The following is a 26,787-nucleotide window of genomic DNA, read 5'->3' as shown; positions in this document are numbered from 1 at the left end:
ATCCAAAAGTGCATACAGTGACATCTCTCTTTTTCCTTCACTGTGTGTCAAACTGCACAGAAAAGCAAATGTCTTTGGGTTTTCACAGCCGGCTTTAAAATAATTTCGTTTTGCTGCATCCTACAGCCAAACCCCATTGTTGCTTTGTTATGTTTGAAATTCATGAGGTTATCCAGTTAATATGCATGCAGTCCAAATACTCATTTGTGGACATAAAAGAAATCATCATCAAGGCCTATTTACAAGGTTATTTCATTGCACTAAATGTAAAGTAACTGCTGTGGGTTTTGATTCTGGGGGATAATAGCATACATAAAAGAAAAACTGCCATTTGAGCTTTTCGATGCAAGAACACGAATTTAAACCGTGGTCTTATTTTGTGAATAGGTTTTCTCTCTGCTCTTTGACAATTATAATACAGCGTCAAATGCTCAACAGTGACTGGCTTCCTCGGGGTACCATAGAAACGGGGTCCCAGGCGCGAGGCTGCTTCGAGCTCATTTGCTAGTGAGGCTGCGAAGGTAGTGGATCGCGTAAGTGGGGCTTCGGGGAAACTGACAGAAGGAGTCGCAACTGGGAATACAACAGGACAGACGGTAAGACTGCGCATTTTTGATGATCGAAGTATTTAAGCCATTTCAGGGTTATTCGCTGTCGCGGTTTAGACGCTGCATCATAGTGTAACTCATATTTCTTTTAAACTTGGATGCCGACTTAGCAGTTTTGAGTGCCCCATGTCTATGGTACGATGCTGTATCTTATTTCACCCGTTACGTCTAGCATTTTTGATGCAGGTGTTCAGCAGTTTCTGTGTTTCGTCTCAGAAATGCTTCGATCTGCTTGGGCTATTCGTATAGATAAAGCTTTTTAAGACGGCTTTTTTAACGGTGCGAAGTAGTCTTATTCAGGTAAACTTTTAAAACTTTTACGTATAGAAAGTGTTTATTAGCTGGGTCCAGTTGTTTGTTGGTGTGTGACCGCGCACGTTACCTTGATCTTAATGCAGGATACTCCATAGCGTTTCAGTCCGTTAAACATATTGCAGTGAACGCGGGGATTGCTGTTGCAGAAGGACGTAAAGAGTTGAAACGCTCGCTCATCTACTGCAGTTAATCCCCAGCATTAAGACGGGGTTCAGGTTAGAGCACTGCGAACACTCTTGTGATTGGAGTGCTGTGTTGTGTACACACAAGCATGTTATCTCTTACTCAAAGCACCACTTGTGTCAGACGCATAAAAACAGAGGAACAGAAGAGTGTAAGCGGGTGCTGAGGAAAGAGTGCGTGCGCATGTGAATGTGGTGGCGTTGCTGGGGTGCGTAACCTGTGTGTCTATGCATTGAGGGTGTTACAAGTGCAGTGACCTGCATCACTGGTGCAGCAACAGCCTAGTACATCACTGCACCCATAACAAGATAGCCGGCCAGCGTGCGCAGGCAGAGTTAAACCCACTATATCCTGCTGCACCTTAGTAGAGGTGTGGGACTGTAACAGACTCCAGCACCGCAGGTGCTTGTTGATTAACCCTCCGTCCGCCAGCAAATATTCAACTGTGATAACTAGAGTTCGCCAGGTACACTGTCAGCAGTTGCTGGAAATGGTGCATTGCCATTCCCTCGCAGTATTTCAGTGATCGACTAAAGTAGGAAGTAAATGGCAGGGCTGCTGCTCCCATTAGCCCTGCAGATGCCCTCAGTTCATGGGGAAGGGCCCATCATCATAATCAAAGCAGAAAGAGGGAAATGCACACACTCTCTCTCACATGCTGTGAGTTGCTGAAGGATATGCTTAAAAGGATGACACGGTAGGGCCGTTTCCCCAAGTGCATGAATGCATCCTTGTGCTTCATAGTGGGACACTCTGCAGGTCGGCTTTATGTTTAATGCATTGGGAGGGGAACTACTGTAGTTACCGCATGCAGAAAATGTTGCTGTTGACTGCAGGGCAGTCTGCACGGTCAGTTTCAGGTTCACTTCTACGTAATTAATTTTTTATTTATCCTTCACTGGCCTACTTAAAATGTAATTATGGGTCATGAGTGTGTTGTTTTTCTTTTCTGCCTGAGCTGTTATACACACTGAAGTCCCCTGGCAGTGTGTTAAGGAACTCTTATACAACTGGATACAGTGTCTGCAAGTTCCTGAATTGCCATTTAGGGGACTGCTAATATGCTGATAATGATAAAACCAGCCATTTGTGGAATTCACAAACTGATATATCTTAATTAAATGTATGTATAAAGGTATGTAGAGGATTATTCACAATAGTAGTAGATTTTTCAGAATATATAAGATCTATTTTTTCCTATTACAGTTGTTTTTCTTACATGAAAATATTCTGCTTGTTATTGTTTAAGCTCTAAAAGAGAACTTAAAACAATGAATTGCACTTGTAAGTCTATATTTATTATCCATTCTAATTCAAATTCATTCTAATTCAAAATATAAAATATATATAATGTAGATTTGTTATGACACTAATGATGCTTTGTCATTTTTATGTACTAGCTTTGATTTAGCATCTGCCTGCAGGAGCACTATTAAACGGTGAAATCAATTCTTTTTAGTATAAGAATGCAAATAGCAAATCTCAAAAATGATCTCAAAAATATCTATTTTGGTGGAGTGTGGCCTACCATTGTAAGCCAAATGTTTTTTAATACTTTGGTTAGGCAGAAGGGAACATAAGAAGCCACAGATTACAGATAGTAAACAGAAAATGAGATTTTAGTGCTGTAAGTGAACACCAATCTGACGACTTTAGTGAAATCGATCAGATTCCACCCCGTCTGTTGTACAGTGACATTTACTGGAATCTGTCACGAGCTGGTCTGGTCTCAAGCTGTAACTGAATGGGTGAGTGCATAAATAACAGATTAGATGGGTAAATGGAATAAGTGTAATGGAAAGAACAAAAATGGAACATTGAATTTACTGTCATATAATGTTAACAAAAGGCAGGGTCTTGACTTTAGGTGCACCCACAGCCAAAACAACAAACAAAACCACAAAGCTGACTGAAAACAAACAACAACTACATGAACTGTGTAAACACATAAAGCAAAACCACAGCATTACCCTTACTCCCTGACTAACACAAAGACAAGCACAAACCCACTCCCAAACAAAATGGCGGTTACACCCTAGACTCAGATTTAAATATGAGAAATATTTATATAACCGGGCAAACAAATCTGAGCAAGCTAAGAACAAAGCAAGACTTGGTAATAATAGTAGGCAAACAATGGAATCCAGCCATATAAATTTATCAGAATAGTGAGCATGAAGCTGTTGAGTGGATTTGGATGAGTCTTGATACAGTCCTGGAATGATGACATCATCACAAAAAGGCATGGAATAAATAAATAGATTGGAGTTCATCCGAAAGTGGAATCTGGAATGGAGCAGGTATATAGAAAACGCAGAACAGACAAACACAACACACCAAAATACTGGTGGACATAAACCAGACACCTTTTTAGATTTTGAATAAGAAAATGTGAAAAAGAACGGTCTTCGAAACACAAAATAAAGAAAACTAACTCTTTGAGTAACAATTTTCTCAGTGTATTTTAAAGTAGCCTAAAGTAGCTTTCAGAAAAGGATCTTTGAAAAGGCCAAAGGGGCTTATCTTTTTTATACTAAGTCAACTGCACACCAAAAGCTATATATCTTTATGAGCAACAAGCATGTTGTTAGGCCCATTGGGCCGATGGTAGATATTGTGGTATAGGCTACAGTAGACACTTTGATGCTAATACTTGGCTGCACTGACATATTCTAAGGCCTTCCTTTATATGTCTCATTATTCCCCCCCCATGAGACTTTACTGCTGATTTTCAGGAAGAGTTGACAGGGAGATTTAGGGATATTTGCACTGTTCACTACTCTGGTTGGCCCCTCAGTGCAGCTCCTGCAGGGAACGACTGCCCGTGTCCATCAAAAGCAGCACGTGTGCTCTTTTCCTTTCTTATCTCTGGCTTGCACGTCCCCTCAGTCCCCAGCACAACAAATGGCAATCTAACCCACTTTCCCCAGAGAATGAAGGGGAGGGCACACTCATGGAGGCGCATTCTATGATTTCTTTGGCTTATCAAGGGGGGACACTGTCATGTCTTGTGTGCCTTCATTATGAGAGCTATTCATGTTGCTCTGAGAGTTGAAACCAGCACTTTTGTGATTTTTGTGTGTAATGAGTTGTTTTTTTAGGGGGCTTCTGCTGAGCACACATTAAAATGATGGGTGCTAAGTGGCCAAGGAATGTGTTAATAACTTGTTAACAATCGAACAAGATTTTGCTGCCTTGTTTAATTGCTAGGGTTATGTCACACATTTTTAATCTCACACCACTAATAAAATAGCAAAAGAGCTTTAAAGGTTAAGACAAAGTGTGTGAATTTTCTCAATTTCTTTCATGTTTTATTTTTCCTTCTACCAGTGTGTCATGGTTGGTGTTCTGTTTTCAATGACTGATATCACAGTAATGAAGTATTTAATCTAAGGAAATGAATAACATAGTGGGAAACAGCATCTCAATTAGGAACTTCCAGAGAACAGTATCACAATCACTCCATAATTAACTATGAAGTGATGAACTGACAGTATTGAAAAATACAGCCATGAAAGTGTTTGGTGTTGCAGTACCAAAAGCTAGCCTAAAAACCGCTGCTTGACTGGTACGGTAAGGGCCTGCAGACACTTAGAGACACAATGAAATGAAAAACTAGAAGGTTTTTAGTGATTTTGAAAAGAAAGAAACATGAAGATTTTCAAAAACCTTTAAACTGGCATGTAATAAACAGTACAGAAGAATTAGTGATAAATGATAGAAGCCTCTCAACCATGAAACAGCTGCCCCACCGACATAAAGCCACAGGATGCTCTTTCAAGAGCTATAATAATTAGTGTTGTTTCTGTTATGGTAGGATTATATACTGTAAATATATATATATATATATATATATATATATATATATATATATATATATATATATATATATATATATATATATATATATATACATTTAGCTTACCTTTTATGTGGTTATGTACATGTGTGTCAAATGATGATGTTAAACATATTGCTAAATTGATTTTAATATTTGTAAATGTTTTATTTGACAGGTATTGTGTGTAAAAACTCTTGTCTTAGCTGAGACATTTCAGACATTTCTTTGACAAATTTAAAGCAAATGGAAGGATAAAGTGGTTAATAATTTGCTGGTCATGGGTGTGTGGAATTAACAAGAGAACTAACTGGACACATCTGGCTGTCTTGACATCCGTAGACAGTTGGGTGTGGTGTTGAAATGCCTGCATGATTGGTATCAGGTTTCTCTGATAAACAGAGAAAACTGCAGATGATTAAAGTGTTTCAAAGTGTTGAAACTGTGAGATAGAGAGGTAGTTTTAGTAATTGGACCCTGTTAGTAGAAGTATGGGTCTGACCTTAAGACCTGTTTCTGGATGCAAAAAAAGGTGCAGTTATGAATAGAGTTACATTAGGTTTTCAGTGAAAAATTGGGGTATTTAATCCAGGACTGAACTTCCAGATCTGGAAAACACTGAACCATTTTTGTCTTGGTATCCTGCAGAGGAAAGCACATTCTGCATCTTAAGCAAATAAAATACACTGAGTTCACCCTTTAAGAAGACTATCTTATTATATCTTTTCACTCTGTGTGAAATGTTTATTGATTAAACTGATATCAAGTTTGCAGATTGGCTCAGTCAGATAGGTGGTCATTTGCTGGCCTTATCATCAAACTGACTGATAAAAATGCAACAATGAGAGTATGAAAATGAAATTTTATGCACAGTGGTCAAGTCCGTTACATTAAGCTTACCTGCATGAGAGGTTATCCTAGGCTAGCCCTGGGCTGTAATAGCGTGACAGTTACAGTCATTCCATGTCTGTATACTGCCATTAGAGCAGGGTAAGAACATTTAGGATTTCATATTTTCAAGAAAGCCACAAGAGCATGAGCTTAAGCAAATATTATTAGCAAAAGAGCTTGGGCTAAACCAATCTTCCATAAGTGAATTCTTGAAGGATTTGAAGGATTTGAAATTGACTTAAACATTTCTAACCCTTTACAGAATTATATATACAGTGTATTCAAATTTAAAACTGCATTATCGATACTCACTTCAATGCCTTCCAAGGATCAGATTTGTGCAATTTTTTGTTCATAGTTCAACTGCACTGTTTCATTTGATCAGTGTTTTTACATAAGAAATGCTGCTTTGCAAACTCTTGTCTACTTTGCAACTGTATATAATAAGAGATCTGTAGAATTCGAACTTGACCCCTGACCGGAAAATAGCATTGAATGTGTCTATAGCTGAAACACTAAAAAGCATACGTCAGTATTATATTAAAAGTCATAGGGTGCACCTTCATGTCATCCTGGAATTTAATTGACATGCTTTCATAAGGTGTTGCTTTTGCTTTGCACCAGATTATCTTACTGCATTAGGATGCTTTAGGGCCTGTTATGTTCTAGAATGTGTACAAGCCTGAAAGCAGTGGCCTGCAGCCCAGACCACAGCTGTCACAAGGGTATTGAAAGGAGGTGTGTGAATGACTGCAGGCTTGTTGCAGGAGCACAGTTAAGTGAACTACACATGTCTTCTTTGAGCAGTCAGGCTTTGTGACTGTGTAACATTGTGCGAGTGGCTTATGCTGGATGAACTCGTAGTCCCACAGGAAGACAATTTTCTGCCTTGGGAATTTCTTGTGACAACTTCTCAGTGATGCAAGCTTTTCTGATCTAGCTAGTCCAATAGGTGCTGGAAAAGGGATTTGATAGATGATTACTACATACTCAGCTTTAAAAACATGTTCATTTACCTTTAGTCCAAAAGATCATAAAAAACGAAGAACAAAAAAGGTTCTAAGATTTGACAGTAATTTTGATTCTCTAGTCTCTAATTCTTTAATTCTTTAGTCTTGTTTGAAATAACTCTGTGTCTATATATAGCCAAATTGAAGTGAAATAGAAGTATTGGTGCTGTACTTTTTCCTTGCTTTAAACAGTCACTGAAAATAACCAAATGTCTGTGGTCAGCTGTGCCTGTATGATGATACAGGGCAGACAGTCTGAGGAACATATTAAGTGACACTAACCATATACTGTGGAAGTTGTGTATAACCCATGCTGTTACAGCTATGACTGCAACTATCACTACCAGTCACTCTAACGAGATTTTGTGCTAAATCCTGTTGTTGTTGTTTTGTTTTGTTTTCAGAGTAGGCAAGTTAATGTAGGGTTTGGGAAATTACTAATGGACAGGTTTCTATGGAGACCATGCTGGATTTCAAGGCACTTGAAGTGGGGGAAAAACCCTGGGGCTTTGGTTGCTCTATGCGTTTTGATACCAAACAAGCCCTAATTAGATTCATTGGTCCAAGGAAATGATCCACAAATGCTGGGTTTGCTTCAGCCTCTGTTGGAAATATAAAAAATACATTCATCTCTCTCTCTCTCTCTCTCTCTCTCTCTCTCTCTCTCTCTCTCTCTCTCTCTCTCTCTCTCTCTCTCTCTCTCTCTCTCTCTCTCTCTCTCTATCTATCTATCTATCTATCTATCTATCTATCTATCTATCTATCTATCTATCTATCTATCTATCTATGTCTTATTCTCATATCTCAGTCTGTGGCTCTCTTTAACTAAAATAAAATATACCAGATTTAAATTATTAGAAATAGTGCCAGGAATGGTTGGTTTTTTTTGTTTTTGTTTTTTTTGTGCAACAATGTCTCACAGTGCTATTCAAACCTGGACCTCTAATCCAAATATGGTCCCAGATTTGATAATCCCTAGTAGATGATTAAATGATTAATGGAACTGGTTGTCCCTACCTTCACATTCAACACCTGGATAAAGGGAGAGTGGAAATACCTGGACCTCCAATATTCCAGATATATCACATTTCTGAACGGCCGACATGGAGGCATCTAACATGGAGGCCCTGCCAACGGGAGAATTTCAGTTGGTTCTGGGTGATGTGTTCCTGCCCCAAAACAGCAGTGCATCATTAAGGGATTCTGTTAAAAGTATACATTTAAAGAAATGATTAAATTTAATGCACTAATTATATTTCCTTGCATTATACCTAACAATATTTTATTTCACACAGAATAGAGTGAAGTGAGGCTGCCTCAGAATCCACTGCTCTGAAACTATCCCACCTCTAAATCTAAAATTGCTGTTATTGTATTCAGAGTAAACTTTAGCACTATGTATTTTTTTCTGGTGCAAATATTTCAGAAGATTGAACAACATATCACTAAAAATGACATATTACAATCAATATATTATTAACATAATATATTATGTGTATATATTATGTGTATGTATGTGTGCTCACTGACAGTCAAGCCTATGAACTTGGTGACCTTGTGAGCATTCACCACATCCACCATAGCTAACACAGGAGAAATAAATATTCCCATATCAGAGCAATGGCAAGTAGTAAAACAGGAGATTCCCCAGTGTTTCTACTGCATTTGTTGTAACACAACAGGGAGTCAGAGATAAGGCCTAGAAGAAATGTAGTATGACATATCAGCTCACCGTGTCTCCCTATAGAGAGCTTGAGCCCAAAGAGTATCTACATGCTAGTACTAAATTTTAAGAGTAAGCTGCCCAGGCAGAAGGATGTATGGATGAGGAAGATTTAGAATAGCATTTCCTGGAGTAAGGAAGTCAGAATGGTTGATCATGCAGGTGAATTGATGATCATAAACAAAAAACAAACAAACAAAAAAAAAAACAGGCAAGGTCAAAACACAGAATATGTGCAACCAGGAAATTAGTGAGTTGCTCTGCAATGAGCAGAAGCAAACATGGACTTAGTCAGAAATGAGGATTCAGTGTGAAGTCTCCCATTGTGGAGACTCTGTGACAGAGCTCCACCCCACTAACACATACACTGCTTCAGATGCACAGGCACCCGAAGAGGTCATAGATCAGGGGGAGGTAAGAGAGCAGGAAAAAAAACCTGAATACTGAGCTAGGATAAGGAAGGTGCAAGGATAGGGACAGATTTCCCGTAGGGTGGTGGTGAAGCGACTGCTTAGAGGGTGGCTTACCCCATTCCTTCCTGCGTGGACATACAGGTGCTGCATTGGGACTGGAGACAAGAGCAGGAGCAGGAGGAGCATGTGGCCTTCTAGTTGACTCTGCAACAAGAACAGAGAGAGAGACACAATATACAAAGGAGAAAACAAGTTCAGTCACTTAGACAGTTGATGGTGTGGCCAAACAGCATCAAAAATTCTACTTAAGAGATTTTCTTCTCTACTAAATTCATGAGTGACCGGGAAGGTGTAGCCTAGCTCTTGTTGTGCAATCAATGAATTATTTGGATTTTTTTGCTTGTTTGTATATTTGTTTGTTTGTTTTTGGTGATAGACACAAAGCTGCGGTAAAAGAAATTCAGAGCTGCTGGGATAATTTTCATGCATGCACATGCTATGACACAAAAAATAAAAAGGCGTCTCTTTCTGATAAAAAAAAACAAAAAACAATAACCTTACCAGAACTTTGCATTGAGTTGTATCATTTAGTTTTCAAAGTTCTTACCAGAACTTTGCATTGAGTTGTATCATTATTTTTCAAAGTTAGGGAGCCTTGCATCACATTAAACACATGTAAAACCCTAGTGCCCTTCTTTCCCTATAAACACATATAATTGAAATCCCAACTACCATGTCAGTGTCTGTACTGTAATATGTAACGCGAGGAGGCAGAGCAGGATGCGAGGATGAGTTGTGTGAAACAGGACAAAACGTTTATTCACACAAAAACATTGAACGTAGCGCTCAGACACGTGAAATTAAACACAGACAATATTCACACTTAAACAAAAGACTTATATACTCGCACACTACCAATACACCATGAGGAGCAGCTGTGAAACACAGGGAGGGTGTGGCCATACAGACAAGCACACACACACACACACACACAGAGGGAGATGTTTGGGAGGAGGGGCCGTACCGTGACATTATAACAATAGTCTAATGCCCAGATTGTATCCAGTCACTGCTTCCAGTCAGAACTTGCCTGAGAAATTAATCAAAAATGACAAACAAATAGTGCAGGACAACAGATAAACTACAGTTTGTAATTATACTGACTTATAAAATGCTCATATGATATTGGGGAACCTAATAAAGTAGCCAGTGAGGTTACTCATTATCTAGATTTACTAATACAGTGGGAAGTGAGTGTAAATGAAAGGTATTCTCAACTCCATCCATGCATTTATAACTTAAGAACTCTGTTGAAGTGTTGGTTTGTAAATCCCCACAACTGCCCCAGTGTTAAGTACTCTGTCAACATGTTGGTTTGTAAAGCTCCCAGAACTGTCCAAGTGTGATGAAGTATAATACTTCGAGGACCTTTAAAATTAAAATCTATACTGAATGTGCTTGTATTGTTATGGTCATTTTCATGATTGCTTTCCAAGTGTTTCATACTCCAGAGGCTCCCATGGCAACACATTTGTAATTATCAAGAAAAAACAGATACATCAGCATTTTCTCCTCCATTCAGATATAATCATCTGAGCTTAGGGCTGTAGACTGAGCTGCAGCCTAGAGGATGCATCCTGTATAGTTCTGCTCCTTTGAAAAATGGCTTGTAGCCCCGTTTTTCTTTCTCTTTTTTTTTTATCACAGCTGTTCTTAATTACATTTCAGGCATTTGAAATTCAGTGAGCAGGCACTCTCCTGTGCAAATGTTAGCTATGTGAGGATTCTGGGAAGTTCACGCTGACTGAAGAAGAAACTCGTTTAACTCCAGAGAACACAGCTAGTGCCAGCTCCAGACAGTTTATCACACTCAGTCTTTATTTAAATGAGTGCACTGTTGTTGTATTTCTGTTTGAGCAATGATTACTACTGACATATTTTTGTGTTACTCACTAAAATAAGAAAGAGAGAGGGCAAGTAAAACAATCAACGACCAAAGAAGTGTTTTCTGGCAGGTACTGGAGGTGGTAGGACCTCTAAACGCTCTTTAAAAGGCAGAAATGTAAACTGCACCAAGAGGGGAAATCAAACCTCAGACCAATATGGTCAGGAGAGTGGGGTCAACCTAATGCACCACCAGTGGAATGATGATCCAAAGAAATCAGAGGGAAATGCTAATTAAATATTCTTTTTTCCTTTTCCCAACTAAAGAACTCAAAGACTGGGGAATTAAGGAATGAGGTGCAAGAAGTAGGAACACAGACAATACAAAAACGTTTTTAAGAACTGGAAGAAGGTCAGGACAACCCCATGAGAGAAGCCTGAGGAATGTGATCTGGCAAATGACAGGAAACCTGACACAAAAGAATATTTAAGAGAAACTGTCTAGGATATTTATCATTGCTGTGTAGCCTCGTGCCAGAACACTGAAACCCAAAACTGAGCAAATGGCATTGTGCAAGCTCTTCATGTAGGGGTAGGCAGAGATGCCCCTGATAATTACTAATTAATGAGGAGTGGCTCTTTGCCTCCCTCTGGCTAAGACTGGCTTAGCAGGTGGTCCAGACTCAGGTACCACAGTACCCTCCTCCAAGAAATAACACCCGATGTTCCCAGACCTGCCACACGGTCACATTGGAAAGTCCTGATCACTGCTCGGTCCAAGATGTTACAAACCTGGTCCCTCTGCAGGCTTATATACATCCCAGTCCACAACATGCTTGCTGCTGCCTTGCACCTGCCGGGAGTCCAGGAGAAACCCTGCTGACTTCTTCTAAGAAACATGAAACATGGTATCATAAAGGGAGACAAATACAGAAGATGACTGAGTAAATCCTGTGTACTAACTTGAAGGGTCCTACATACCGTGGGATTAGCTTTTGTGTTTTGATATGTGAAGGCAAGGCTCCAGTGGAGAGCCAGACCCACTGTCCCAGGCAAAATGTGAGCCCCAATTACTTTTTGGTATTTTACTGTTAATGTCAGCAACTTGCTTACAGTCTGCAGACATTATCTATAGAACAGCACAGGCCTTCTGCCAGGGAGATATTTAACCCAGGATAAGGGCATTGGTGCATTGGTGGATGCTGACAGAGGCACTGGCAGAAGGGCTTCCAGAACCCATTGACAAACTTGGGCAGTCTAAGACCACATCACCGAGCAGGCTGTAGACCCTAACTACAAGCATGCCTTGGCCAGTGGTTGCAGATTAGGCACAAAATATCTAGCCTCAGAGAACTATTCGACACAAAATTGCCCAAACCTGGAGAATCGTTTGACTACAACCATGATCCCTGTATTGCCCTGTATTGCCAGGAGCATAACATCCCAAATGTAGTTTGGCTGTGAGGCAATGAGATAGGACAATTCCTATGCCAAAAATTAAAAGCAACAAACTCCACTGCAAAACAGAGCTATAAGTCAAGAAGCTCAAGATTGAAGCTGTTGTCAGGTGGCATATGAGCTCCTCAAGGGCTTTCTGAGCTTTGGGTTTCCCAGACCACCCCTTTGTTTTCTTTGAGAAGGTGGTTAGAGAGGTGAAATCTGTGCTAAAGTTCAGATAAAATGCCCAAAAGAAGAGCCCAGAAAGCATTGCACCAAGCGAAGGGACATGGGGTACGGCTGGAGCATGGAAGATGGATTTCTCCAGTTTCACTTACCAGTAGTTCTTGAGAAGTAGCTGGATAACCCACCTGACATGGGCTACATGTTTGTCAAGTGTTTGGCTGTATATGAGTAGCCAGGTACATGCACATTTAGCAGTTTACAGCTACCCATAGGACCTGGCTAATGAAGTGTTGGTACCTTTGCTAACCTAAAAGGGAATCGGTAAGTGGGCGCAGGAGGTGATGAAGGCCATCTTCCATTTGTCCCCTTGCTTGACTCAAATGAGGTTGCATGTAGATCTTGGTAAAAGTCTGCTGCATCGCCACAAAGGCAGAGGTCATGATGGGCCAAAGGTAGCAGTCCTTCACAGTGATTTTATTAAAGCTCTGATAACACTGGGCAACAAAATCTTTGCCTTTTTGTTCTGCCTGTGCCTGGATCAAGCACAGAGAAATCTGTTGATTGTGTCAACCTAATTGTTGGCAGATGAACCCTGTGCTGACATCAATCATGTATTGTACTTTAGTGTTGTTGCTCTGTGGGGAATAGAGATGGTTGTTGCACAAAAGTGGGCACTGGAGAAGGAAACTCCAGCTGTGACTCAAGTGCCCATTTTACCTCTCAGGGTTAGACAAATGAGACTCCACTCCTCTATCAGGGCCCACAGGACAAGTGGACTACAAAATAGTGCACATAGTCAGGGCAGCCACAGCCTGCATGGTTTCCACAAGGTCCTGTAGCTGAAACAGAATTTGCTTGCTCATATCTTCTGATAGTCACACCCTAATAGCATGGGCATTTTATAACTGCACCAAATCTTAGCACCCTGCTGGGTTCAGTCTTTGGCTCAGTCTTTCTGTAGCATGGCATTCACACTGAGATGGAAAAAAAACTAGGTCTTCTTGTACTGGAGTCCTGTATAAACCTTGTGAGCCACCCAGAGAGAGTGGACACAAGTGCAGAGCAGTTACTGCAAGTGAAACAATCAACCAAAGCAATGTTTCCTGGCAGGTGTTAGAGGTGGCAGGAGCACTAAACATTCTTTACAAGGGGGAAAACTAAACTGTACACTGAGGGGGATTTTCACTGCAGGCCCACAGTTCAGGAGATGTGTTAATCTAATGTACCACCACTGGAACGAGGTTCCAAGGAGGTTAGGACCAAATGCTGATGGGAATGAGGGGCAAATCCTAATAACACAGATAAGACAAGATCTTTGCTTTTAAGACAAAGATCTCCAAGCCTAAAGAAAGGCCAGAACAGCCCTGTAAGACAAGCCCATGAGATTTGACCTGGCAAAGGAGAAGAAAGTCAAGAGAAAGAGACATTCAAGAGGAATAGTATGAGAATTTCTATTACTGGCTTAAGTTGGGGCACTCACAGGTACTGTTGATAATGCCTAATTAATGAGGAGAAGCTCTGTGCCTCCCTCTGGTGGCACTGGGCAGCCTACTGGGTGGCCCAGTCCTAGGCTCAGCAATGACAACTGCAGATTTAGTAGTCAGCATGACCACAGATATCAGTCTAGGGTTGGACGCTAAAGAGAGTACTGCATTTGTGCAGACTGCTCAAGCTGTTATTTAGGTCACTCTTACACCTTCTTTATTCTTTTCAGGTTTATAATACAGCTGTGGTCTTGATACAAAAAAATTTGTTTTATTACGAGGTGATTTTTTTTCTCCTTTATAAAATTAGTATTGTGTTTCCAAATAGACAATATCTTATCAGTTTTATCTGTATTTGTTGACTGAAAACTTTAATCTAAATAACCAGGCAGAATTGCTTTGGGAATATGTATCACTGCTGAAAATATATTTAGATTTTTTTCAAAGATGCTTTCTCTTTGTCTCCCCCTTCTTGTATACACCTGTCCCATGTCTGCCCTGCCTCCTGTCAACGTTGTCCTCACCAGATATCTCTTTCAGTCTCCTCCTGCTGGTGTTTGTTCTCTGTGGCTTGGTACTGCTGGGTGGCATCACCCTCGCCACCTGGAAGCTGTGCCTGGGGCCCTGGCGCAGCACAGCCATCCTGCCCAGCGTCCCCACCTGCCCCGAGACAGCAAGAGAAGGTGACAGAGACTACTATCCACCCCACGGAGAAATCATGGCGGCAGACAAGCTGAAGGGACCTGGAAATTTTCTAGAAGCGGCAGTGAAGATCAGTCATACATCACCAGACATCCCCACAGATGTGCAGCTGTCCATGAAGGACCACTTGTTGAAACGCACACGCATCGCACGGCAGACCACCGAGCCAGCCTCCTCCAACAGGTTAGGTCTCAGCCAGTTTTGGAAAGAGAAAGACTACATTAAAAATGGCTCACACTGGCTGCCAACAATACTGAAACATTTATAGATGGAGTCTATAGATGGAGTTACTGCAGTATTGTCAGTAGCATACCTGGATTCTAAAATCTTTGAGCATTCACTTAGTATACACAGTTCATTTGAAGATAGAAAATGTTTTGAAGATAGATTACTGGCAAGGAGTTCTGAGTTTAGTTACAGTCATTCCAAATCGAGTTATTGCCTAAAATCTCATAACTGTCTGAAACCATTAGAAATGAAGGTGGTCCTTGGCGTTTACTGAGTGTGTTTACCCAGCAGGAAATTTTTCTCTCCTTATGACTGAACTAGATCAAAACTAATGCTTCAGTAGTTGTGCTAGCTGTGAGTGAGCTATAAATCTATACATAATTATATTATTCAATGTCAAAGTCAGATATGTACCAGTTACACTTTAAAAGTACACTTATTTATTTAATGTTTGAGTGCAAGGTTTAATTCAAGTGCAGATTGGCACATCAGATTGGCACATTAAACCAACATGCATGAATGATTCAGTGACTAAACTGTATCTCAATATTACCAGGCATAATTCTTTTAAGAAAAACCTACCCAGACAGATGCATCATGTTACCAGTCTGGACCGCGGGAGCGAATGTTTGGACGTCGAAGATCATCCCACCTGCACAGCTGCTGCTCTTGGCCGCATCCAGCCTGAACTGTACAAACAGAGCCTGCAGGAGACCGAGGAGTCATCCAAGAACAGCGCAGCCAAGACCTGTGGCAAGATCAACTTCTCACTCAAGTACGATTACGAGGGCGAGCTCCTGCTCGTCAACATCCTCGAGGCACAGGATCTGCCTGCCAAAGATCTATGTGGCAGCTCAGACCCCTACGTCAAGGTATACCTGCTGCCAGACCGCAAGCGCAAGTTCCAGACCCGTGTGCACCGTAAAACTCTCAACCCCACGTTCGACGAGACATTCCAGTTCCCTGTCCCCTATGAGGAGCTGGCAGCTAGGAAGCTTCACCTGAGCGTGTTTGACTTTGACCGCTTCTCTCGACATGACATGATTGGCGAGGTGATACTCGAAAACCTGTTTGAAGTGTCCGACCTCTCACGGGAAACTTCCATCTGGAAAGACATTCAGTACACCACTAGTGTAAGACAATCTATCCCTTTTATTACAGTGATAGGGTGTGGCAGAAATGTCTTTAATGGGTAAGGCTCACATCTGAACAGCACATGATATATTTACATATATATATGTTTATTATATTTATTAACATTAATGATTAGATAGTTAATGGTTTTTTCCTCCAGCTATATGTCCGATATAAATTTCATGTCTTTTGAGATACAGACGACGTTGCAATTATCATGTTTTTACTTCTTGCCACCCAATGCTGGGTTAGAGCAGTAGTAACTATCTCTTGTAAATGAAGTTATTTCTGACAGTAGACATCCAGAAAACTGGTCATTTTCAAAAAGTAAAAACTGTTAACCCTTATTAAATTAAATGAGTGTATCAGTTTTTCTTAGTAAATTCACTAAGAATTTAGTAGGTACCATATTAAGGCAAGCTATGTGATCTATATAATAGATATGTTTAGAACAGGGGTTAAACAAAGAAAATACTAAAATTTCCTGCACGTTGGTATGTCCTCAACAATCACCCAAGTAGTTAGAGCTTAAATAGAAACACTATATAAAAGCTTCTTTGCAGTCATCTACTAAATTACTTCAGTGAACTGTAAAATGAGAACTCATATGATCATTTTAAGATCCAGGTTGTAATTGTGGTCCTAATTATCTCTTTGGCAGGGCTATAATCCCAGCTAGTAAGTTTTCACTATAGGAATGAGTAGGAATAAACGTTTTCAACCACACTGATATTCAGTTAATGGGACTGTAGATGTCTAATATTATGATGTTTCTGTTCTGTCAGTGTTTCATTAAATCATTTTCTCAGATGTGATATACAACAAAATAGTAATGTGCAGCCTACCATAACTTTGAAAAATGGTCATGCAAAGTGAATCTCATGTTTATACTGTTTTTTCCTAATTACATATGTACATTCTGATATCTCTGTAGTTACTTTCTTAAGGCAGTGAATAATTGGCAAAGGTTGTTACATGTTCCAATACATGGGTTTTTTGCACATGTTCTCAATCTGATTTATTAAAACTCTTTCTAAATTTGTGGAGAGCTCTAGAAACAATCCATATCTGAGGTTTGTTGACTGAGGAGATTGTAATTTAGTGAGGTTATGTGTACTATGTTCCTAGATACAATAGGAACATATATCTCTAATTGAAATTATAGTTATACCTTGTACATTTGCTCTAGAAGTATTTATTAGAACTGACTGAATCAATATGTGTTTTGTGTGTGTGATCCCAATAGGAAAGTGTTGACCTCGGGGAGATAATGTTCTCCCTGTGTTACCTACCAACTGCAGGACGACTCACTCTTACAGTCATCAAGTGCAGGAACCTTAAAGCCATGGACATAACAGGTTACTCAGGTGCATCTGTGTGTGTGGGTGTGTGTGCGCCACTGCTGTGATCTTGTCATAAATCTTTCTCACACCCAACACACAGCCGGTCTGAGACATGCATGTAACACTTATTTGTTTTGCTGGTAGATCCATATGTGAAAGTATCACTCATTTGTGATGGGAAAAGGCTGAAAAAGAAGAAAACTACAATAAAGAAGAACACATTAAACCCTGTGTACAATGAAGCCATTATCTTTGACATCCCTCCAGAAAACATGGAGCAAGTCAGCTTACACATATCAGTTATGGACTATGATTTGTGAGTTACAGTTTGCGTAAACTCTTAAATTAAAAGGAAAACCATTTCAACACAAGCATTAAGATTCATAGTCTTTGAGGAGCATTCATCCCAGTAAGGGTTTAACTCAGTTCTCTGTTGCATTTGTTTTCTATTTTTGGTGGGCAGAGTGGGACACAATGAGGTCATCGGTGTAAATCGTGTGGGATGCCACGCAGAAGGGCTGGGAAGAGATCACTGGAATGAGATGTTGGCTTATCCTCGCAAACCCATCGCACACTGGCACCCTCTCCTGGAACCTAAGAAGTCTGAGAAAGAGGTGCCATATTGCTTTAATGTTTTCAACCCAAAAATCAGAACTGAGCACATAGTTATAGTTATCACACAAATATATAGTCTCACTGCAATGATCTCCACCCTTTTTTCTCTCTGTCTGTCTCTCTCGGTCTGTTTCAGTGGAAGACACGCACAGCAAGCTTCGACAGTCAGGGTTCCTGTCCATCTCCCCGACTACCGTCCAGTCCGTAGAGAAGAGGCCTGAAGCACTTCATCCTAAGGTTTCTCAGCAGCCCACAACCTACCAGGGAATCTGTGGTAAGAATCACACATGTCCTAAGACAACCTGGGGTGCATCGTCTGTCTGTGTGGGCATGTCTTTTGGTACAGACAAAGGGAAGACAAGAAGAGAAGACAAAGAGAAGGACTTTCATTTGTAACGTGCAACTGAGCCTCGCCAAGCTTTAGATGGGGCATTAGGGTTGTTGTTTTTTCAGCATAGGTCTCAGAGTCTCCTACAGGCTACATTCACAGGCAAGTCCAGAAAGTTATGTTAATAAATTGCCATGTATGTTTGGTGTTCCAAATAGGCAGTTTACGAATGTTTGATATAATCTTGTAAAAATCTCATTAAAAAACTGTTCTAAGCTACTCTTGAGGACTTTGTTTGTAGTATTGGTAAATTGGTATAGAAGGGAGATGTATAAGAAAGACACTGAGAGACATACATTTTGGTTTACATAAACTTGGCAAAACCTCCATGTTGTCAGACTAGAGGTACTCCTGTGATCTTCCTTTTGCTTGTGATGTTGTGATACTGTTTGCTACCCAGCAAGTTTAAGCTCAATGCCAAGAGACAAGACTGTATTGCTTAAATAGGTTCAGACTGGCTGTTTACAAATGTATTTATTTATGTATAGTTATTTGACACCTGTAAAATTTAATAAGCTTTTTTTGTGAAATTTCCAATAACAAATATTAAAATATTGTAGATATTTTGATACAGAGGTATGTTAAAAGGTTATATGAATATCCCAGGAAACATACCAGCAAACTTATTTTTAGTTACCTGTATGTATCTTACATTTTGCCTATTTATTTTCACTTCAGTGTCTCTGATTAAGATAAATTCTGTGTTTAAGCAATATCATTTAAAGTACCACTCAATATAAAATAGAATACTCTTCAGTTTAATGTTCTAAATTGGTTTGATGTGGACAGGACATTTTCTGTCTTATAAATAGGTAGAAAATGACATAGCAAGAGCATATTATTTAACTTGATCATTAAATGCATAATTCAGAATGGAAATGTATCTTTTTCATCATAGTAGACCTGTTTACGGAATCGCTATATAAATTGTATAGTTTGACATTTTCCAGTGTATTTTCCAATTAGTAGGGAAAAAAACATTCTGGGCTACATTTACCAGAATGTCTTTAGCTTATTTATGATTATATTACCAATCCAGTATCTTCAAATGCTCTTTCTATATAGCGATGATCATTCGCTAGGAGGGTAGGACTTAAATTACTCAGATATGTGTGATCACATATGGGTCACGCATCATCTTATCCTCCACAATCCACATGACATGAAGCTGAAACTGGAAGACTCATTTATATAAATTATTATTTCACCAAGCTGTAATCAGAGGCTTCCTGGTGGTTCCAGACACAGACCAACTTTTCTCCACATCCCTAAAGCCACTGTCTGTGACTGCCCCCATCTTAGCACTGAGTTTACTCTATGAGTGCATGGCCATTAGGCATGGTGCATCTGCTAGGAACAGGAATCTTGTAACACTGTTATTCTTTGAAAGTCTCTGCCATTCCTTGAGCTTTAAAGTACTTAAAATATTTTATAACGTTCTACAAAAATGAACTATTTGTTGCTGTTTTTCTTGTATTAATTTCCAGTTAAGTGAACTTTGACATATGTTTATTGTTCTGTATTTCTACTGTTACCTATTAATTCTTCCTTAATGTAATGCAAGCTGTTACTTGCTTTGGCTGGAATGCCCCTACTATAGGATCATAGACACAATGTTCTTTCATTTTCAAGTGGCAACAAGTCACTTTTCATTTTTATATTAAGAATTTGTTGTTGTAGTTAATTATTTCAGATCATGATTACCCATTGTATTTTAAATGTGTCATTAAAGTTGTCAGTTCCGATTTGTGTTTTTGTTTGTTTCTTTGTTTTTGTTTGGTTTAGGTTTGTTGTATACATTCTTTTTTTCTCAGAGTGCTCCAAAGTAATGTAGCATAACACTGACATTTTGCAAATTAATGCAATTAATACTCATTTAATATTTTACATGATGACATAACTGAATAGCATAATACTACTACCATTTCCAGTTGTTTTTAACCTCAGTGAACAGCTGGGAAAATATTTTAATATAATGTTTAAAAAATGCAGAGCATAACACAGTAACATTTTCAAATTATGCTGAAGGCAAAATCTTTTGATTTATGTAAGTAGTACTTTTTCAATTCTCTATTGTTTTGTTAGTCAGTACAGTAGGTGGTAGTGGATAATGGCTGCACTCTGGGTACTATAGGCATATTTTCAGTTCATCTTTAGAAACTTCTATAATTTTTGCCCCTGAAAAACATTAAGTAATAAACAATGTAATTTTACCAAATTTTTATTTTTACGGTAAGAAGCAGAAATATAGGGGCATCAGGGAAGTGGCTGGGGATGATCCAGTCCTAGACATGTGTATTCATTCCAAATACTGAAAACAACCAGCTTTGTGCTAGTTATTCTGAATGCCTAACACTTGCCTTCACCATGACAGCAACTCCTATAAGGTGCTCTAAAAGAACCTTCAGCAAATATTTTCCAACTTGAGTAAAGAACATCAAATTGGTTTTTACCAGGTTCAATTTGTACATATTGTTTTAAACAAGATCAAAATCTGGAGACTAATAGATTCTGTCCTGTTGGCCGCATGCTATTTTTTGACCGTTCCACACATCCTACACCTCCAGTTTTTTCTTCATCTGCAGCTTGTAAAGAATCTGATAGCCATCATCCCAGGCATAAAGCAACTGCTCCAATGGACTGTATTTGAGACTCGAATGAGTCCCATAGCGCTTGGGAAAATACACTATAGGAGCATCATCATTGGTCACCATGTCACTCACATCAAAAACACACTGGATCCGAGAGCGACTGGGGAGTCTGGAGTTGTAGACAACATAGACGGTTCCACAGACAACAAAAGCTGCCTCCGCATTCTCCCTTGGGCATGGGGTGTCCCACATCTGTTCAATGGCCAGTGTTTGAGGGTCCACCTTGGCTAGCAAGACATGTTTCTCATTTTCCTTGGTAGCGTAAATGGCCCACAGACCCTCCTCATCTGCAGCCAGGTCAATGTAGGTCTCGGGGTTCAGACTGTACACGGGCAGCTGGTCTTTAGCTGGGAACACAGCACTGTCGGCCACTAAGCCTTTCAGCAGATCGAACTTCATCAGCCTCAACTCCTCACCGTCCTTCACATAATACAGGTGATTGTTGTACACGACATGGCCCATTCCTCCCCAGGAAGAGGGGAGCTGGATGCGGGTGCCTCCCGACGTGCCCTGAGAGGAGGTGAAGTCACGCACTGAGCCAAACTCGTACAGCATGTCCTCGCCTGTGCCGTTAAAGATGTAAATCTTCCCAGAAGAACTGCCCATGTCTTTGGTCCACATGCCCTTACTGCCACCCACACGCTTCAGGATCTTCATGGCTTTGATGCTGGAAATCATATCACTACAGTCTTTGGAGAGAGCACATATAGCAGAGACATGCAGTAAGTGTCTGCAGGAATGCAATATAATAGATCATACACTGCTAGAGTAGACACTGCATTTCCTCAGGATTTTCTCATTAACTTGTATAAAATTACTGAATGTCATCAATTTTGTAATATCTGCCTACTTTAATTAGTGCATTAATGTTCACTCTCCTCTTGTATAATTAAAGTGTTTATTCTGCACTTTATAATGGCAGACATATAATTATGCAACTTGATCCTAAAGCATGTTTGGAATGCTCATTCTGATTACAAAATCACTAGGACCAGCACTCTTGTTTAATTATATAAGATGAAAAAATCAATTACACCATGCCAGGCTATAGTTAATGAGATCCAGTTAATTTATGCTGTGTGGATACAGTCTTATGACATGTTAGTAGGCCTGATGAGTGCACACGTCCCATGCTAAAAACAGCCCTGTTATCCTCCTGGAGAGTATTGTGAGTGTCTCACAATGAATATCAAACAGGGTATTTCAAAATCACTTACTTTTTACTTAGTGCTCTATGGTAGAGATTTATGCAAATAGAAGATTTCCTGGGTATTCTCAATTTAACATAGCAAGTATTATGCACTGTGGTTCTTTGTCATTTTAAATCTTCCTTTTTGCAGGCCTTGTTAAGTGCCTGGATGTATGGAGTCACTCATGGCTACACAACATCTATACATATCAAAACATTAAAAAAATAATAATAATAATTAACTGAATGTGAATTCTTACAGTGAAGAAAATTTGGATAAATGAATCCAACATTCATCCAAACATTAAAGCATGTTTTGTTGGAAAGACAATAAGATGGATTAATAGAAATGGGACCTAGAGATTTTGAATGTGGTGTAATTCAAAAGATGTGGTGAACCAAAATCTGTGAACTGTGGCAACTTGTACACAGTATTTTGCGTATATATCTATAAAAAGTAGATATACAGTATCTTGCCTAGATATACGAGTGATATGTATAAGTAATGTCTCTTTTAAAACAGCTTTAACATTTTTTTTATTTAAGCCATACCAAGATTTTTCAGAAGTGTGCCCTGCCTTTTCACCTGAGAATGTTGTCCTAATTCTTCCAACTTACTTCATACTAATATAGAATTCCCAAGTGAATTCTGTGCTTTCAGTGCATAGCATCCGTTTCATATCAGTATCCCCAGGAAAGTAGCAATAGTATTTTATGAAGCCTCTTTACCCGTGAGCTTGGAGTACTTGGCTTTATTCCTCTCCTTGGCTACAGTAACCTGCTGCTCTACCAGCTTGTCGTCCACGTCCACACAGGGCTGGGCACCATTCTGTGCCTCTAGGTAGTCCATCTCGCGCTCCACCCGGTCCATGCGCACGCCCACCGCATCCAGCTCGCTGCGTAGTGCCTCCTTGTTCTTGTCCAGGCCGTCCAGCTGAGCCACCATCTGCTGCTTGAACTCGCGCAGCTCTGAGGCATACCGGCTCGTCTGCTCGTGCCACAGTGAAATGCGGTCCTGGCACATGACGAGAGGAAAAGTGTGCATGAATTTTAATGCGACAAAGGGAAGTCTAAGCAAGAACATATGTGCTAGTGCATAGGTTGGATTTTGTAGATGAGGTTTGACCTTACAAATGTTGGTAATGACTTTTCTGGAGCAACACTAATAAAAACCTGAGTACTCAGTGGTGTCATAATAAATCCTTGCTATTCTATTGCACACACCGCCTGTGGGTTACACAGGAAAATGCCTTACATTACAGAAAATGTGTCTTTATAGATATTTGTAGATTCTGTATGTAGCACGCATGAAGTTTTCAGATTCTGCAGAAATGAAAGCAAGCTGCACAGGGTCCACACAGCTTCAGCAATTTATTAAAACTTGCTTTAAAGTAGCATAATTTACACTGGAAATATGACAGCCTCTGACTAAGCAAATTTTATTTGTCTGTGAGTCACTGGAAAAAAATTGAATAGAAGCTTCTTTGAGCAAAATTCTAAGAATTGATTTGATTCGTGCACTTATGCTGGACCACAAATGCAAACTCAGCAGGTGCCATACACACACAGTGCAGGCGCTATACATACGTTTTGCAGACACTGTATAGCTATTGTACAGATATGTTCTTTTACAAGATGAGATATAAGAGATAGAAGGGGATAAAGAGTGAGAGTTGTGCGATAGCAAGATAGAGCGATAAGTTGAAGTGCTGGTTAGGAAGACAGAAAGCAAAATGTGATTGGTTTGTGTGTGTGTAGGTGTGTGTGTGTGTGAGAGAGAGAGAGAGAGAGAGAGGGGGGGGGGGGGGAGTTATAAACCCTGAGGAAACATGTATGGGGGTAATAAAGCAGAAGGACATTAGTAGTCTTGTTTATTAAAGGTCCCCTGTAACAACCAATAAAACCATCCGGAGTGCAACAAAGCTTTTGAAGAAGCTCTTAGAAAGTAAAGTAATGGAAAAAGCAGGTCAGAGGTTTACCTATTGCTGTTGCAATCACACAGACAAATGTAAGCTCTCTTCGCTGTTATTTTACGCAGTGGCTTTCTACTGAGCATTGCGGTTCTGCTGGTCAAGGCTTATTTTCTACGTGTCCGTATTTCTCCCAGCCAGGACCTGGAGGCGCAGGTCTGGCTGGGAGTACAGCGAAGCTTCTTACCTCGATGGCAAGCAGTCTCCTCTCTAAGTAGTCCATCAGGGCCTGCTGCTGCGCTGCGGCCAGTCCAGAAAGCACGACGACGAGAAAGTGGAGGACTCTCATCATGGCTCGAGTCTGTGCTCGAACGTGCGTGTGGACTTAGTCAGGGAGGAAAAGCCCTCATGGACAATCCAGACGCCCAAGTTGGCTGGAATGTTTTGACCAACAGCAGAGGAGGAGCCTGCACATCTGGCCTTCTTTAACTATTTTCACTCTCTCATCTTGAAGAAGAAAGTCCAAAACGTGACAGTCCTTTTTACCAGATTCAAGGGAAACATTCGTGCGTACATTTGGGCCTTTGTACGAACCATCATGAAGCTTTCGATAGTTTAAACGTTTATATTGTTACGAGTCCCACACGTATTGTATTTGTGTACTTATTAAATGATCTTAGAAATTCTGTTGGTAATAATTTTAGGACCATAGCAATGAATATATTTTAGAGAAATGACATTTTAAACTGCTGACGTAAAGCTTTTTATTTTGGTTAGCTTATGTAACACCAAAGCATTTCCCGACAAACGAACGGACCGAAGTTAATTTCATGTCTGCCTGACCTAAACCTTGAATTGCTCCAGACTGCCACTTATTCTGAAGTGGGAGAGAGGAAATACTCATACGTACTGTCACTAACACACTGACATTGGACTTATATACAAATATATTGAAAGACAGAGCACATTAAACAAGGTTAAACAAGATGTACCGTGAAGTAATGAGCACAATAATAAAAAACTTAAGAGTATATAAATTCAGTGATAATTTTTCGGTTATTTGTATGCGGTCGGAAGTCAGGTGACGGGCTGTACTGAAATCCTGTACCCTGCGTAAGTTGCGTCAGCCTTAAAGGTCGCTTTCATAGCGCAAAGAGGAGGTGTTAGCCGGGTAGTTTTAATATACTTTTATACTGTAAGTATCTAATTACGTGATCACTCTGTGTACAATTAAGTGTAATGCAAACAGTAAAATAAAATACTTGTAGTTAAATCTAATATAGACACCTGGTGAGATCCTGTTCAATGTCCTCAAAGTTTAATCAATATTATATCCTTAATGCTCAGCAATTCGTTTTAGGAAGTCCTCATATATGATCGGATTTGGTCTACTTTCAATACAGTCATATCAGTGAGAGATGTAAATCCTGTTTAGTACATCCAAAATGTGATGTTGAAAGCCACAGCCAGAGCATGCGTACAAAATATAAACTATATACCCTATTGTCTGTGTATTCTCACATTCGGAGCACATTCAGTTTATATATTTTTGTAAGGTGTTCAAAACGCCAGCTGAATAACTTACTGATTATTTGTGAAGGGCAACAGATTACAACTGTGCTGTATTTTGAGCACAAGATGGCACTGTTCCGTTGCTAGTGTTGCCTGTTTGTTTGGGGGGGGGGGGGGGGGGGGGGGGTTTGGCGTTTAATATTGATCACATAGGGGCCGTGAAGGAACAGGCAAACAATCTGACTAAACACAATTATATGTATTATGAAAATGGTCTTATAATTTCATGGGGTAAAGAGTTGTTTTAATACCTATATATATATATATATATATATATATATATATATATATATATATATATATATATATATATAAAGTTTACGTTTATATAGATAGATAGATAGATAGATAGATAGATAGATAGATAGATAGATAGATAGATAGATAGATAGATAGTGCTTCAAAGTGCAAGAGTGCTTCAGGCAAAGTGCGTCAAAATTCAAGAGCAGAAACATCCTGTTTCTCTAGAAACCTTGTGTACTTCAATACAATTTTAAATATCTCTACATCATCAACATCATCATCACTATTTACATTTATATAGCACCTTTCTCAAACTCAAGGATGCTTTTACAGACAGATGTCAGCATAGTCACTCACACACCAATGAGAAGCAGCAGCCAGTTTGCATACAACCTAATCTCAATCAGAAACCACAGCCCCCTGGGGGACTGCACCAGGTGCAGGTGAAGGGGAGGAGGTTGAGACCAGTCAAAAGCATTTATACAGGCAACTGTGGTTTAGTGGTTTATTCTCAGTATAAAATACATATTTGCTGAAGTTCATTTGAAATTAACATTTTAGATCAAATAACGGATTTTTTTTTTTTTTTTTTTTTTACAATACACTTAAACAATTTTGTCAGGGTAACATATTTCAACTAAATATTTTCAACTACAAAAATTCAAATAAGACAAAAAAGATCTGTCAAACTCGTGATCTCAGTTTAAGTATCCATGATAAATAGTGTCGCTTGACATAGTCAAAAGGTTTAAGGATAGTAGAGGCCATACATTGTAAGAACATTAGTAGGACTGGGACCTGTTCTTTATACATGGATCACTGAGTGGATTAAGATGGATT

The 26,787-nt window shown here is 39.6% G+C and overlaps 2 protein-coding genes across 3 annotated transcripts; one reads left to right on the top strand and one right to left on the bottom strand.

Moving 5' to 3' along the window:
- Positions 1–485: 485 nt before the first annotated feature.
- On the top strand, positions 486–20,127 carry syt6b (synaptotagmin VIb). Of its 2 annotated transcripts, none has more exons than XM_027012471.3 (7): positions 486–596; positions 14,500–14,857; positions 15,459–16,035; positions 17,283–17,403; positions 17,524–17,695; positions 17,843–17,993; positions 18,131–20,127. In XM_027012471.3, exons 2-7 carry the CDS (start codon positions 14,691–14,693, stop codon positions 18,200–18,202), a joined length of 1,260 nt encoding a protein of 419 aa, XP_026868272.1. In that variant the 5' UTR covers positions 486–596; positions 14,500–14,690; the 3' UTR covers positions 18,203–20,127. The 2 variants fall into 2 exon arrangements, with proteins under 2 accessions (XP_026868272.1, XP_081561525.1); XM_081705399.1 differs by having other exon boundaries at positions 518–596; positions 14,513–14,857.
- A 111-nt stretch (positions 20,128–20,238) lies between these two features.
- olfml3b (olfactomedin-like 3b) lies at positions 20,239–24,562 on the bottom strand. Its single transcript, XM_027012472.3, has 3 exons — positions 24,380–24,562; positions 22,952–23,237; positions 20,239–21,722 (listed from the first exon to the last, which is right to left on the bottom strand). Exons 1-3 carry the CDS (start codon positions 24,482–24,484, stop codon positions 20,938–20,940), a joined length of 1,176 nt encoding a protein of 391 aa, XP_026868273.2. The 5' UTR covers positions 24,485–24,562; the 3' UTR covers positions 20,239–20,937.
- Between the last annotated feature and the right edge of the window lie 2,225 nt (positions 24,563–26,787).

The sequence above is a fragment of the Electrophorus electricus genome, chromosome 22 (assembly GCF_041902795.1).
Source record: "Electrophorus electricus isolate QZ-2024a chromosome 22, ASM4190279v1, whole genome shotgun sequence".
NCBI classification, from domain to species: domain Eukaryota; kingdom Metazoa; phylum Chordata; class Actinopteri; order Gymnotiformes; family Gymnotidae; genus Electrophorus; species Electrophorus electricus.
Note: the sequence above shows the minus strand (reverse complement) of the source record. Positions and strands in the feature narration are given on the sequence as shown.